The sequence below is a fragment of the Perognathus longimembris genome, chromosome 21, assembly GCF_023159225.1.
Source record: "Perognathus longimembris pacificus isolate PPM17 chromosome 21, ASM2315922v1, whole genome shotgun sequence".
Classification (NCBI taxonomy): Eukaryota; Metazoa; Chordata; class Mammalia; order Rodentia; family Heteromyidae; genus Perognathus; species Perognathus longimembris.
The window spans coordinates 3,822,589-3,836,721 of record NC_063181.1 but is presented as its reverse complement, the minus strand read 5'-3'; the positions used below and the strand labels follow the sequence as shown (position 1 = coordinate 3,836,721).

At 55.7% G+C, this 14,133-nt stretch overlaps 1 protein-coding gene across 3 annotated transcripts in view; it reads left to right on the top strand.

The window, feature by feature from the left end:
- Gata4 (GATA binding protein 4) overlaps positions 1-14,133 on the top strand; it is a 32,651-nt gene that overhangs the window by 17,122 nt on the left and 1,396 nt on the right. Inside the window, exons 2-4 of one of the 3 annotated variants that reach the window (XM_048330727.1) lie at positions 10,021-10,187; positions 10,844-10,969; positions 12,308-12,395. In XM_048330727.1, coding sequence (XP_048186684.1) covers positions 10,021-10,187; positions 10,844-10,969; positions 12,308-12,395 — 381 coding nt within the window. Of the gene's footprint in view, positions 1-10,017; positions 10,188-10,843; positions 10,970-12,307; positions 12,396-14,133 lie in introns of those variants that run through there. The other 2 variants (XM_048330726.1, XM_048330728.1) reach the window with 2 other exon arrangements.

The following is a 14,133-nucleotide window of genomic DNA, read 5'->3' as shown; positions in this document are numbered from 1 at the left end:
GCTTTGAACAAGGCCGTACCAAATCCAGGACATCCTCGGGGGACGTTCCCCTGCATCCACAGTGCCTTTTAAAGCGTGGATATTACAGCAAAAACTGAATGCAACCAGAGCACACACCAGCAAGTATCTTAGTTTAATTGCTGTAAGAGAATCCTACAGATGCCTGAAGAGCAGCACATCTTTAGTTCTCACAGTTACGGAACCTAGAAAGTCCAGCATCAAGGCCAGCACGTTCAGAGTCTGGTGAAGGCCTCGTCCTCGTTTGCACTTGGTGATCTGGCCCTAGGATGTCAATGGCAGGGAAGGTGTGGGTGGCACACAGATATTCCGTCTCTCACGATCAGGCAACATGTGTGTAAAACGTGATGGGATAGAGTAGGTCACCCTTATAACTCAGAAATAATCATGGGCGATAGAAGGTCTGGATGGTGGGTTGCCTGGGTGGAGCTGACTCTGCTGGCAGTAGGAAGCTAGACATTAACTTTTCCAAAGGCTCCGCGGTCGAGGCCTGGTGCTTGCTGGGCAGGACCTCGAGTACTTGAGCCACATCCTCAGTCCTTTCTGCTTGTGTTTACAGATAGGGTCTTGTGTTTTTGCCCGGGACCCACCTTGGACTATGGACCTCCTATGTCTGCCTTCCACGCAGTTGGGATAGCAGGCGTGACCACCACGCCCTGCTTGTTGGTTTAGATGCGTCTTGCTAACTTTTTGTTGAGACTAGCCTTGAACCTTTCGTTATCCTCCTGATTTCTGCCTCCCAACGCTGGGATTATAGGCCTAAGTAGTTCATGTCCAGGTTGTGGAGAACAGACCAAGAACGAACATTTTCCTCCCTGATCACTTCTGGAATTGATTCCTACAATCTTTGCCCTGCAGTCTGAGAAGTGAAAGTCCTCAAGGACACTTTGCTGCTAATGGCGCCCTCTAGGGACTGGAGGACCTTCCCCAACCTTCCTCAGGGCTGTGTGCATGCCAACACGGACAGCTTGGTTCTCGTTTTACCAGTTAGCTGCACACCTGTCTTTTTACACGGGACTTGTCAGATAAAACCTTTTAAGGAAAGATCCTACAAGTTATAAGAACAAAACAGGTGACATTAAAAATCACTGGTGCAAGCACTATGGGTAGATTTCACTTTGATCGGATACCGATGTGGATAGTGTTCAAGCCAGGGAGACTCTTAGTCCTCTAGTGTGGCACAGAGCAGTTTCCAGGCCCGGGCAGGTGGACGGTGAACAGCCCGGAGTCCACGCCAGGAGGACCGCCTCCCGGCCCTGCGCATTGCGGCCCCATTCTCATCTCTTGTTTTCTGCCAAGTACATTCAGAGCTACATGGCAGCTTGCCCCAGACACCGCATTTCATGCAGAAAGCTTGCAGGACGGCAAGGTTACCGAGTGGATTAACAGGAGAAGACGATGTTAAGAGCTGGCGATTGGAGCTTAACCCCGATTGATTAAGTAATCCTAGTGAAAGCCCTAGAGGGGAAGCCCTTCCCGAGGATGCATTTCTACACCCCTGCTCCCCTCCCCTCCCGAAAGGCGTAAATCTCCCCTGAACCACTTCCCCAGTGTTCAGGGCAATAAAGAGGTCACATTATATCTCCATAAATCTCCCTGCCGGCGGGCTGGCTGGTTGCTGCCTTTCCCTCGGCGAAGGGGAAATTGCTTTCCTGTGACCCTGGCTACGGGCCCACGAGGAAAAGCCTCTCCCCAGACCCATTGTCTCGGCCCCCAGGGAGCTGCCCTGGCAATTTGTTCAATGTTTCCGTCCACCCTGCCAGCCCGCGGCCTGCTGGACGGGCATGCGGAGGCCAACGAGCACCCTGGCCTGGCCAAAACCGCCCCTGGCTAAGTCCCTTTTTGGGGCCCAGTAAAGAAAAGAAGCTAGGTCTGTGACAGGCGTGTGGCTGGGCGCAAGAGGCCAGGCAGAGCCAGCACAGGGCTCTCTGGGGTGCAGGCAGGGCATGGGGAAGGATGGCGGTGCTGGCCTGGGGCAGTGGACCCCTTGGCAGACGGGGTGCCTCTCCTCCCCTGGGAGACGGGCTGCTGCTGTGGAATGGGCGAGCGGTGAAGCCAGATGCTCTTGGGGAAAACTCAGAAGACGAGGCCGCCCAGCCGTCTATTGGTTCGATAGTTCAGTGTTTGGCTGTGAGGCTGGCACGCTTGCGGGCAGGCGCGCTGCCACTTGAACTGTCGTAGGCTTTGTATTTTGTGTCTGATAGGGAGTCCCGCAGACTCCACCCGGGCCAGCCCAGAACTCAAGATCCTCCCGCCTCTGCCTCTCAAGCGGCTGAGACGGCAGGCATGCGCTACGTACGACATTCAACTAACACCTGCCTGGCTTTAGGTTGGAGCTTTCACTACATGAAACAGTTGACAGTGGTCCATGAGAAATGATCCAAGTAGTAGCACAAGGGTTACCAAAAGGTAGGTAGTGAAAAATGCCCCCCAGCTGTGTCTTCCAGAATGTCTCTCAGGAAGCAGTAGTATTAGCCGCCCGTCTTCCTAGAAACGCTTACTTTCTACGCGAAGGACCCCACACACCCACTCTTCCCCCCTTCTTTTTTTGTTTGGTAAGGGGTCTCACCCGCCTTGTTGCTCACTTTGCTCCACGTGTTTCATAGCATCCGTTGGGAAGGCGTTCGTGCTAGCAACCGCCACTGCTCACGGCTATGAGGTACACCCCGGCGGGATCTGCAGGTTCACTCTGAAGAAGCTTCCCGCCGCTCCCGCAGGCTTCTGCTAGCGCACGCAGGGTCCCGGCAGATGTCCCTCTGCGGAGGCATGGCGGGGGAACTTCCTGCCCGTCGTCTCGGGCATGTGGACGTTGGGTGAGATGGTACCAGGTTGCCTCTCCCGTGAGCGGTGCTGTGTCACACTCCTCCCGCCCGGGGGGGGGGGGTCCTTGATTCCCACCCCGACCCTGGGCATAGAGACCCCACGGAGGTGGGCCGGGAAGGTGGCCCCGAGAGGATGCCCGGGGCCCGGTGACAGGAGGAGCAAGGACGGGGCTGGACTTCGCCCACGGGGTGGTTGGCAGGAGCTTTTGCACCCGAGGGGCGGGGCTTCCCTCTCCTTCTGAGGTCACCATGCCAGATGGGGTGGCTGGAGGGGGGGGGGCACCGGGACCTAGGGAAGAGGTGTTTCGTGGAGCCTTTGGGGCTATTTGGAACTGAACTGATGTCAGTAAACTGAAAGGGGAGATAAACATCTCTAATGTTCCAAGTCCTAGGTTAAGATTCTTGTTATATTAACTAGTTATTTAATTTAAAATGCTTTATGGGCTGGGGATATGGCCTAGTGGCAAGAGTGCTTGCCTCGTATACATGAGGCCCTAGGTTCGATTCCCCAGCACCACATATACAGAAAATGGCCAGAAGTGGCGCTGTGGCTCAAGTGGCAGAGTGCTAGCCTTGAGCAAAAAGAAGCCAGGGACAGTGCTCAGGCCCTGAGTCCAAGGCCCAGGACTGGCCAAATAAATAAATAAATAAATAAATAAATAAATAAATAAATAAATAAATAAATAAATAAATAAATAAATAAAATGCTTTAGAAAAAAATCTTAACATAGTCTAATATTGTGATGATTCAAAAACTCAAATTCCTAGCCGGGTGCTGGTGGTTCATGCCTGTAATCCCAGCTACGCAAGAGGCTAAGTTCTGAAGATAGCAGTTTGAAGCCAGCCTAGGCAGGGAAGTCCAAGGGGCTCTCATCTCCCCAAAACCACTTAGAAAAAGCCAGGAGTGGTGCTCATGTTCCAGGTGGTAGAGTGCTAGCCTGGAGCACAAAGAGGCTCAGGACAACGCCCAGGCCCAGAGTGGAAGCCCAAAGACCAGCAAAAAGTAAAAATAAAAAAATCAAATGTCATCTTTTTTTTTTCCTTTCCTTTTTGTCAAAGTGATGTACAGAGAGGTTACAGTTTCATAGGTTAGGCCTTGGGTACATTTCTTGTACTGTTTGTTACCTCCTCCCTCATTCCCCCTTCCCCCTTCCCTATCCCCTCTCCCACCATGAGTTGTTCAGTTGGTTTACACCGAACAGTTTGGCAAGTATTGCTTTTGCAGTCGTTTGTCTTTTTATCCTGTGTCTCTCGATTTTCCTAGTTCTTTCACTTTCCTAGTTCTAATACCGTTATATACAGTTTCCAATGTACTCAGATAAGATACAGTGATAGTGCAGGTACTAGTTCCTCTATCCTTGAGCATTCCAGTTGCTTCTGGGATTTTTTTACATACAGATCTAAAAAGACACATTTTAAATCCCAGAAGCAACCGGAAGCTGAAGAGTGCGAGGCCAGCCTAAGGCTACAGAGATCCCCTCTGTAAGCAACTATAGCCCAGCACGGAGGGCTCAGGCCTGTAACCCCAGGCTGCGTGAGGCCTGTCTTGTGGGGAAAGCCAGTGGATCCCTATCTCCACAAAGCCACCAAGCATCCCTAAGTGGAGCTGTCGCTCAAGTGCTACAGCCCTGAGGGGGCAGCTAAGGAGCCCTCTCTGGTCCTGAGTTCAAACCCCAGTACCAGCACTGAAAACCAACCAACCAGACCTCTCAGTGACAAAAGCCAACTAGGAAAGAATGTGTTCTGGTGGATTCTTGGTGTGACTGTGCTCTGGTCAGGGTGTGCTGCTCTTTTTATACACTGTCTGTGGTGCACCCTCCATATACACACGCGTGTGTGCCGCTGCACGCTTGCAAACCTTAGCCCTGCAGACATAGCGAGGGGGTGCGTGCGTGAGGCATCCACCTCTGCCCAGGCCGGGAGCAGGGGGGCCACCGAGGAAAGAGGATGCTCCGCGCGCCGGGACGCGGCCAATGTGGCTTCTGTGAAGGCTTCCCTGAGGACGCCTGCTGGGGTCTCCCACGGACCTCCCCCTCCCCGTCACCCCCAGAGTGCCTTTGACTATGAGGGGCGGTGTGTGGCCAGTGCTGCCTTCCTTCCTTCCTTCCTTCCTCCCTCCCTCCCTCCCTCCCTCCCTCCCTCCCTCCCTCCCTCCCTCTGTCTCTTTCTCCCTCCTCCTTCCCTTTCTTCTTTACTGCCATCTTGTTCCTGGTGTTTCTCTTTCCTTCCTCAAGAACGCCCGGCTTGACTGCTCTTTGATGACCCCAGTCACGTCGTCTGTGTGGGTGAGGCCGTCCTGGGTGAGCACTGTGCGGTGAGCACTGTTTATTGACAGGGCGGCCGCTGAGGCCCCAGCGGTGCTGGGCGTGCCCACAGGGCCCGGGTGGCACAGCCCCCTCTTTCTGCAGCCCAGGAAGCTTCCAGACTAGGTGCTTTAACCCTGCCCGGGTGCCGTGGAGCCCGTCACAGGCAGCTGCCAGCGTGGGCTGCCGGGCAGGCCTCCGCCGCAGGGCCGATCGGCCCGGCGGGAGCCCAGGCCCGAGCTCTGGTGAACTTTGGATGCAGCGTGGGGCTGGGGTTCAACCAGGGACACTGGGTGGGGTTGGGACTTTGTTCTCAAAGCCCCTCTCGGGGGGGGGGGGGGAGAGGCCTGTGGGCAGGCGACCCCCCTCTCCTTGGCCAGCCTTGTGAAGCCTGGGGAGCGGCCGCTTGGAAGTGGCTGGCTGGCGTCGAGTTCCCTCCCTGCACAGAGGGCGGAATGCGATGCGCGGGGCTGGGAGGCCGAGGGGAGAGACTCGCACTCAGGACTGCTGCGGGGGGGGGGGGCTGGCCACAGCTAGACCTGGCTACTTGTGTAACGCGCCTGTGCGCCCAGCGAGGGGAGGGCGCCCTGCCGTGGATCCGGGCGCTGTGGTTCCCTGGCGGGAAGCACACCCGCCCATTCCACAGCCCAGCCAGGCCCTCCAGCGTGGGCGCTGGCTCCAGGCCCAGCTTCCCCCCAGCAAGCGCAGGGCCCACGGTGGTCAGGGCAGCGGGGCCTGCGGCGGGGGGGGGGGGGGGGGAGAGCCCGGGCACGTGGCACCAGCCAGCCTCCCCTGCCATCCCCCCTCCCCTCCTCCACCCTGCCGTGCCCCTCCTGGAGTCCAGCACTGGGGGAGCCAGGTCAGTCAGGGAGCCGGAGGGAGGGAGGGAGGGAGGGAGGGAGGGAGGGAGGGAGGGAGGGAGGGAGGGAGGGAAGGAGGGTTGGGCCTTGGAAGACCCCACCTGCTGCATAAGTCAGGCCAGTCGCCATGCTTCCTAGGACGACCCCCCCCCCCCCCCCCCCGCCGCCCATGGAAGGCTGTATGACCTGGTTGGCAGGGAGGAATTAGAGCCTCAATTTTGGGACTAGGACATAGTTTGTTTTTGGCTTCAAAAAGTTTCTGGTTACAAAATTAATGATCAATAGAAGTCATCGCCCCCCCCCCTCCCCCCCCCCCCGTTCCCCCCTCCCCGCCCCCTCCCTCCCCCCATCAGGAACGCTGAGATCTCCGGGCCTTGCTTCTGCCGGTTCCCAACCCGCAGTCTCAAAGCTGGGCCAAGCCTGTGTGATGCTTGCCTGTGAGCCCGTCCTCCACCATGTGCCCCCCCCCGCCCCCCGGGTTAGAGAAGAGGTCAGATTCCCAAATCTCCCAGCTCTTTTATCTGTCCTCTCCCCTCGGCAAGACCTGCGCCAAGGTTTGGCCCCGGCGGCTCCAGCCCTCCGCCCCAGCCCCTAACTATAATCCATCACCGTTATCTCCTTCGGTGTTTGCAAAGCACTCCTCGGCCATTGTGGTCAACTTTTTCCTCTTGTTTGCAAAGTACTTTACAACTATTATTACAACCCTGTCCTCTCCAAGTGGGGAGGGCTGACCCACTTCCCGGGGTGAGGTTCCCACTGCTCCCAAGGGGGCGGCGGGTGGGGCAGAGCCCCCAATGCAGGCGCCGGGGTGCGCCGGTGTTGGGGCTGTCCCGGAAGTCCCGCCCCGCGCCCTTCCTGGGATGGAATGCCAGTGGCTGTTAGCAAGCCACCTGCCCGGCTTCGGCGTTTCTTTCTGTTACCTGTCTTCCCCCAGAGATGATGCTAAACAGCAGACCTTTGTTCTTTTCATTCTTCAGCCCAAGGGAGGCGAGAGAAAAGATACTCAGGTCAGATCATCTCCGCCACAGGCCAGCCATTTGGTAATAAGCTTTCTCTCCTGTCTTAATGCCACGTGATGTTCTCCTTTACCGGCTACCTACTTTAAAAAAACCTAACAAATGTGATCTATGACATCTCTTCAAAGTCATCGACCCCTCCGGTGGTCTTTGCTGTCACCGCCACCTATAGAATTCATGTGCTCTATTTTCCTCTATGATAACCTTGCCTTTGCCATAGGCATCTGAAGTTTTGGTATGTAATGTTGCCGAGCAGGCTGGATGGCAACATTTTTTGGTGGAAACTTCTATAGCTTTGGAGCTGTGGGGTTATTGTGGTGAGACAGACCTGTCTGACCGGGTGTTGGATGAAGCACCATTTCCCGTCCAGCTCCTCCTTGTTGCTGCGGTGTAAGCGCTGACCCTTCTGTCTGGGATGTATGGTACACTATACTATGAGCAGCATAGGGTCTGCCCCCAGTCCCGGCCTCCGTGGGGGGTGTCAGCTCTGAGAATAGATTGACCCTGTAACTTCTGAGTCTATGATAACTCAGGCTCCATTTGCCAGCTACATCACTAGCATTCTAGAACAAGGCATCCTCTCAGCTCCGATGCCGCCTAAACAGCAGGAGTTCGATGCGTATTTCTCACCGACAAAAACACGTTTGCCAACGGTCAGTGACATGGCCAGGGGAGTAGTTGAACGCCTCGTTCTCTGAGGCAGGGTAAAGTTCTGTGTTTCGCCCTTGCTTCCCCAGAGGAGCAGATGAGGTTTGGGAGAAAACAGGTGGCCTGCTTAGCTCTCGCAGCAGAAGAATACAAACAAGTCTTACCCGTAGGAGAACCACACCGAGACCCACGAGAAAAAAAAAACGACAGGGTATCTTACATTTTCTTTGCTAGTAAATGACGGGGGAGGAAAGTGGGTAGAAGTAGAGATGAGAAAAGATTAGCTTTGGTTACCAATTGTTGAAAGCTGGGTGATGGGGATTTCATATTCGGTCCTCTTCTGAATATAGTGTTTTAGGGAAAAAAAAAAAAAACCGGACATTTCATACCAGTCCACTGGAAATATCTAGAAAATCCTGCGTCCTCAGGCATGGCTTCCGTGACGGCTCAGCTGTGGTCCAATTTTGAGGAGGGAGTGCCATCTAGTGTTTGTTGAAAGTAGAACGATGACATCACCCGTGGGCCCCTCTGGGCCATGGTCTCTGTGGTTTGTCCCCCCTGGGAGGACCTGGGGGAAAGGGGCTGGTCCAGGCTGGGCCTGGCCATGGGCGAGGACTGTGATGTTGATGATGATGATGGTGTTGATGTTGGTGGTGCAGGTTCTGGAAATGGGTGACCTTGGTGAAGGGGCCTCCGTGTGACCCGAGAATAAAAATAGCGTCTGTGCCTGCTGGGCTCCGCTCCTGGCCTGAGCAAACAGCCCCGCACACCTGCAGATTGTTGACTTGGCACTCACGCGCCAGCTACCTGTTTGCAGGTGCAGATGACTGTTTGCGCACCCAGCACCCAGCGACAGGGGGAGGCTCCCCTGCTGCTCCCGCTTGCATTCCCTTAGAGCCGGGCCACAGACCCACCTCAACATACAGCCCTAAACCCAGGGCTGGGCCCTGGGGAGAGAAAGCGCTGGAACCCCCTCTCCAGAGCACGCCCCAGCCACGGGGATGGGCAAGGGGAGGGGATCTAGCTCGACGGCGACAGCAGGACAGGAGTGAGGGGCAGGAAAACTTGGATGACCCAGAGTCAGAGCGAATTCTGGAAGTTCTGAGCCAGGCGTGATATATCAAGTCATGAGGAATCTGAAACCGGCCTCACCTCTCTGGCCCAGGCAAAGAGAAAGGCTGCAAGGCGTTTGTCAGTTGTGAAATTCCCCCCGTGAGAGAGTGACTGGGTGACGCTGGGAAAGGCAGGTCAGCACGCGTCCGGAGTGGCCATCTTGGGCCCACTCTAAGATGGACTTAATACCCACAGCTTTGTGTCAGGGGGACCGTCCGCCACTGCTGGATAAGCAAAGCCGGAGGAAGATGCATTAAAGTGGGAGGACGGAGGCCATAAGGCCTTTCCCAGGGCAATGTGGAAATTTCAAGACTCTAAGTAGAAACCTGGGCCCTTTGAGCTAGAGATTCTATTTCTAGGAGAGTGCCCCAAAGAACAGCCGGAAGCTTTCAGATCGGCATACCAAACAATCAGTATTCATGAAAGAAACACCAGAAATTAGATGAAGATTACCTAATTATTGAACGAAGAGTCAGAAGAGGGCACTATTTTTGATGCTAGAATATTACACTGCGCTAGAATGAGTTTATAAAGGTCTTATGTGGGAAAATGCTTTGGCAGTACACGAACAAAACAAGGCTCAATGTTATGTAGCTTGATCTTAACGAGGCAGAAAGTTGTCCACACAAAAAGCCTTGCAAAGGCTACAATAAAACAAAATGTGCGCTGGGCACCGGTGCTCATGCCTGTAATCCTGGCTACTGCGGTCATGGTTCAGAACCAGCCTGGGCAGGAAAGTCCATGAGACCCATATCTGTAATTAACCACCGGAAAGCCAGAAGTGGGGCTGTAACTCAAAGTGGTGGGTCTAGCCTTGTGCAGAAAAAGCTCAAGGGTAGTGCTCAGGCCCCGAGTTCAAGCCCCAACACACACACACACACACACACACACACACACACACACACAGAACACAATTGCGCAGTCCTGGGAATGATCTATAGTTACACATCTCAGTGCTTTCTACTTTTCTTATGTAAATATTTATCGTACTTTGATTCAGTGGAAAAAGTAACCTTCATTTCAAAAGAGACAAGAAAGGTGTGAGCGGAGTGCCGTGTTAGGTGAGAATCTCAGAGGTCACGACTGGAGGTGGGCCTGGGGCTGAAATCAAAGTGTCCCCTCCGGCCCAGGTCCCTGGAGACACCGGTGAACGCTCTTGATGCGTGGGCCTTCTAGATCTTCAGGTGGGGGGCGGATGGCGTAGCACGAACCTTGACCTCTCTGTCCCCTCCCCCAGTAGACATGTTCGACGACTTCTCGGAAGGGAGAGAGTGCGTCAACTGTGGGGCCATGTCCACCCCGCTGTGGAGGCGGGACGGGACGGGACACTACCTGTGCAATGCCTGTGGCCTCTACCACAAGATGAACGGCATCAACCGGCCCCTCATCAAACCCCAGCGCCGGCTGGTACGTAAGCGGGCCCCCTGGACAGCCTGGGGCTGCCAGCCTCTCCCCGCCGCTCCGCTCTGCGCCTGGCTCAGGGATTTGGGGGCGTGGGGGTGTGGCTGAGGAGCCGGGTGGGTGGGAGCCAGAGGGTGGCACCGCAGACCTGGCGGCGGGCTCGGGCTCCAGGGTGTGCTACGCAGGGGCTTGGTCTGACCCTCGCGCGCACCGCAGTGGATGGAGCCCCGGCTCCCTGGGGCTCAGATGGTGTGGTCTGGAAGCTCTCGATCAGCAAAGGAGGGCCAGGGGCCGGTCCATCTTCAGTCCATCCGTTCATGAAACCCACGGCCCAGGGAGGAGAGGAGAGGCAGAGCCCTGATCCCCCCCCCCCCCCCCCCCCCGCGGCCCATGCAGGTGCTCACGCCACGGGCCCCGGGCGCCCGAGGGAACCACGGCTCTCGGAGGAGCCCTCTGCCTACCGAGTCCCGGCTTTGCCGGGCCATTTGTGTGATGATCACAGGCGGGGGCCTTATTGTCCCCGTCCCCCCCACCCCCAAGCCTGGCCTAGGCCACCACTCAGGTGCTACAACTGGTCTGAGGGCCCCCCCCCAGGGCCTCGAGACCTAACCCTGCCACGCCTGTCTTCCGCCCGTCACAAGGGTTTGCTTCCTGTGTTGCAGTCCGCCTCCCGCCGCGTGGGCCTGTCCTGTGCCAACTGTCAGACCACCACCACCACGCTGTGGCGCCGCAACGCCGAGGGTGAGCCGGTGTGCAACGCCTGCGGCCTCTACATGAAGCTCCACGGGGTGAGTGCCCGCCCGCCCGCCCGCCCGCCCTGTGTCCTGAGGCAGGGAGACTGTAGGACGGCGCGCCCTCCCGGGGGCTTGACCTGGGACACGGTGGCATCGCTGGTCAGTGGGTACAGCCGTGGCTTGTCGAGAGTAATCAAGTGGGTGCACGGACCCGCTCATCTGGAAAAGCAAGGCAGGACCTTCACCTCTGTCGTAAACAAAAATAACTTCAGGTGGATTGAAGGCCCAAAATGGAAGCTGCGCTTGAAATACAACAAGCTGAAAGCCCTGGACAGTCAAATGCTGCAACATTCCATTAAAACGCCAGGTGATAACAGGGCGAAGGAACTCGGATTGCCCGTGGCTCAGGCCTGTGATCTCAACTCATTGAGGAGACTGAGCTCTGAAGATCAAGGCTCAAAGCCAGCTCAGACGGCAAAGTCTAAGTCTCTTAGTAGCAATTAACCACCCAAAAGCTGGAAGTAGAGGTGTGGCTCAAGCGGGAGACCGCCAGCCATGAGGGAAACAGTGCCCAGGCCACGAGTTCAAGCTCCAGTACGGGCGCACGCACGCGCGCACGCACGCACACACACACACAGAGAAAATGTAAGGTAAAATATGTATGTGATCTTGGGAATGGTAAAAAGAACTTCTGAGGCAAGTTTTTGACTCTCTTCAATCATGCAGGAAAAGCCATCCTATTCCACTGTATATATTCTACACCCGGGCGGTTATGTAGGAAAACGCAGACAGGCAGCTGCTCCAGCCGCTCGCCTTGCTCTCCAGGTGCGGAGGGGAAGGTTTCCGCACACGCGGTTCCTGCTGTCTAAGCTGAGTGGCCCCGTCTTGGGCACCGCAGCGTCGTGCGGCTCCCCGACACCCTTCGGGAAGCCTTCCTCCGCAGCCTCGCCCCGGCGGCTCCCACCCGCTCTCCCTTGTTTGCGTGTAGCGCCCCCTCAGTCCGTATGGTTATTGCTACTCATCTGTCTTTCTCACTAAACCTCACGTGTGGTGGGAAGAAAGTCCACTTCTTCAGGACAGATGGATGCCATGTAGTATAGGTGTGCAGTAATACTTACATTCAGCACTGGGGATCAAACCTGGAGCAGGCATCTCGCCTGCCTGGCCAGCTCCCTTCCATCCGCGACACCTACGACCTTCCGGGCCTGATTCTCCCGAAACAGCTTTGATTCCTTTCTTAGCAGGAGACTGCACACCTAGTCCCAGGTCCTAGGTCTGTAGAGGATTGCTTAGATGTGGGGGGCTCTCACTCTGTGTGTGTGTGTGTGGGGGGGTGTACTCTGACAGATAGTACAAGTGGGAAGCCCACTGACCTCTGACCCTCTCTTCTAGGTCCCTAGGCCTCTTGCAATGAGGAAAGAAGGAATTCAAACCAGGAAACGGAAGCCCAAGAACTTGAATAAAGCTAAGACCGCAGCAGGTGAGGAGATCTGTGTGTGAGGAGCTGGGCCGTCCGTAGCCCCGGGCGGGGGTGAGCAGAGGGGCTTCTTGGGTAGGTGGCCAGCCCAGGTTACCAAGGTCCACCCTTGGCTCTCAGGACAGAATGAACCGCCAGTTTAATAATAATAATCATAATAATACCAGCACTGTGGAGCGAGACCTTTGAAGCAGGCCCAGCTTGAGCAGCTGTGCTGTGGCGGCTGGCCCATGCCACAGACCAGGGCAGCGTCTGGAGGAGAGATGAACATTGATTGGCCTGTCCGCTGCGGCTGCCACCCAGAAACTCAGTGTCTTTCTCTTCTCTTTGGAGGACAGGGTCCCATGTTCCCAACAGACCGGTCTGCAACCAAGGCATCACCACCACTATGTGGTGTTTTGTACTCTAGAAACTTCAGAACTAGTGTCTCATAGTCCAGGATCCTTGCAAGACCCAATCTCTTATGAGAAACAGTCTGTTGTCTGTTCTCTCCTCCCTCCCTCCCTCCCTCCCTCCTCCTCCTCTCCCTCCTTCCTTCCCTCCCTCTCTGGCAGTGGTGGTTTTACAGATCAGGTGTCTGGCAGTCAAGTGCACCCAGGGCAATTACAGCATGCAGTTATTGCCTCGTGTTAAGGCCCCCCCCTCCCATGTCCTCACTGGCTGAGTGCGATGGCGTGTGCTAGCTTCCCACGGTTGTCTCCATCTTTCTAATGAGCAAACCAAGGCCCAAAGAAGGCACTGACTCAACCACAGCCACAAAGCTGTCGATCAGAAGACCTGGAGTGAAAACCCAAGGTTTGATGCTCCAAGGTCAATAGTCCATTTTCTATGTCACTCTGTCTTCTTTTTTTTAATTTTAAATTTTTATTGTCCAGGTGAAGCACAGAGGGGTTACAGTTACATACATTAGTTAGTGAGTACATTTCTCGTCCGACTTGTTACCCTCTCCCTCGTTTTTCTCCCTCCTCCCCTCCTCCCCAATCCCCCACCCCAGACGTACAGTTAGTTTAAAACACACTGTCTTGTAAGTGTTGCGGTTGCATTGGTTTGCCTTTCACCCAGTGTCCCGCCATCGTGATGTCCCCTTCCCTTCCCGCATGCCCCTATGGTCACTCTGTCTTCTTACCAGGAAGATGAAGAAGAGGGCTGCTCACGCCTCCCACAACCCAGAGCAGCCCCGCTCTGCCCCGCGACCCAGCGGGCTGATGGGATGAAAAGGTTATCTTTCCATCCAAGGCATGACAGAGCCCGATACATCGCCCGTTTCCACAACCAAAGTCATGGTCAAGATCACACTTTCTAGATTCGCACCGTGGCTTGCTCCTCCCGGGGGAGACATTTCCTCCTAGAATATCCTGACTCCTGTTGTCCTGCTGGGTTCCCCCTACTTCTCCACAGTACGGCAGAGCCCCCCCCCCCCCCACGCCGTCGCAGGGACAGATGGAGAGAGAAGGAAGTTGTGGTGAACGAACCCAGGCCCCCTAAGTCCCCCACGGCTCCCCACTACCGTTACCGTTCACACTGTGTTGCAAAGACACCGGTGAATTTCACTGTGGGCGTGTTGTCCCACGCTCTGTGCACTTACAGCACACACGATCTGCACTTCTTGGAATCTCGGGTTTTGGATCCTGAGACCTATGGGGCCTCAGTATTGGGATACTGGGGAGCAGGAAGGGTGGCGCAGGTCATTTGAACAAGTGTCCTAGGAAGAAAGGGAGGGGCGCAAGGTGAACACATGCGG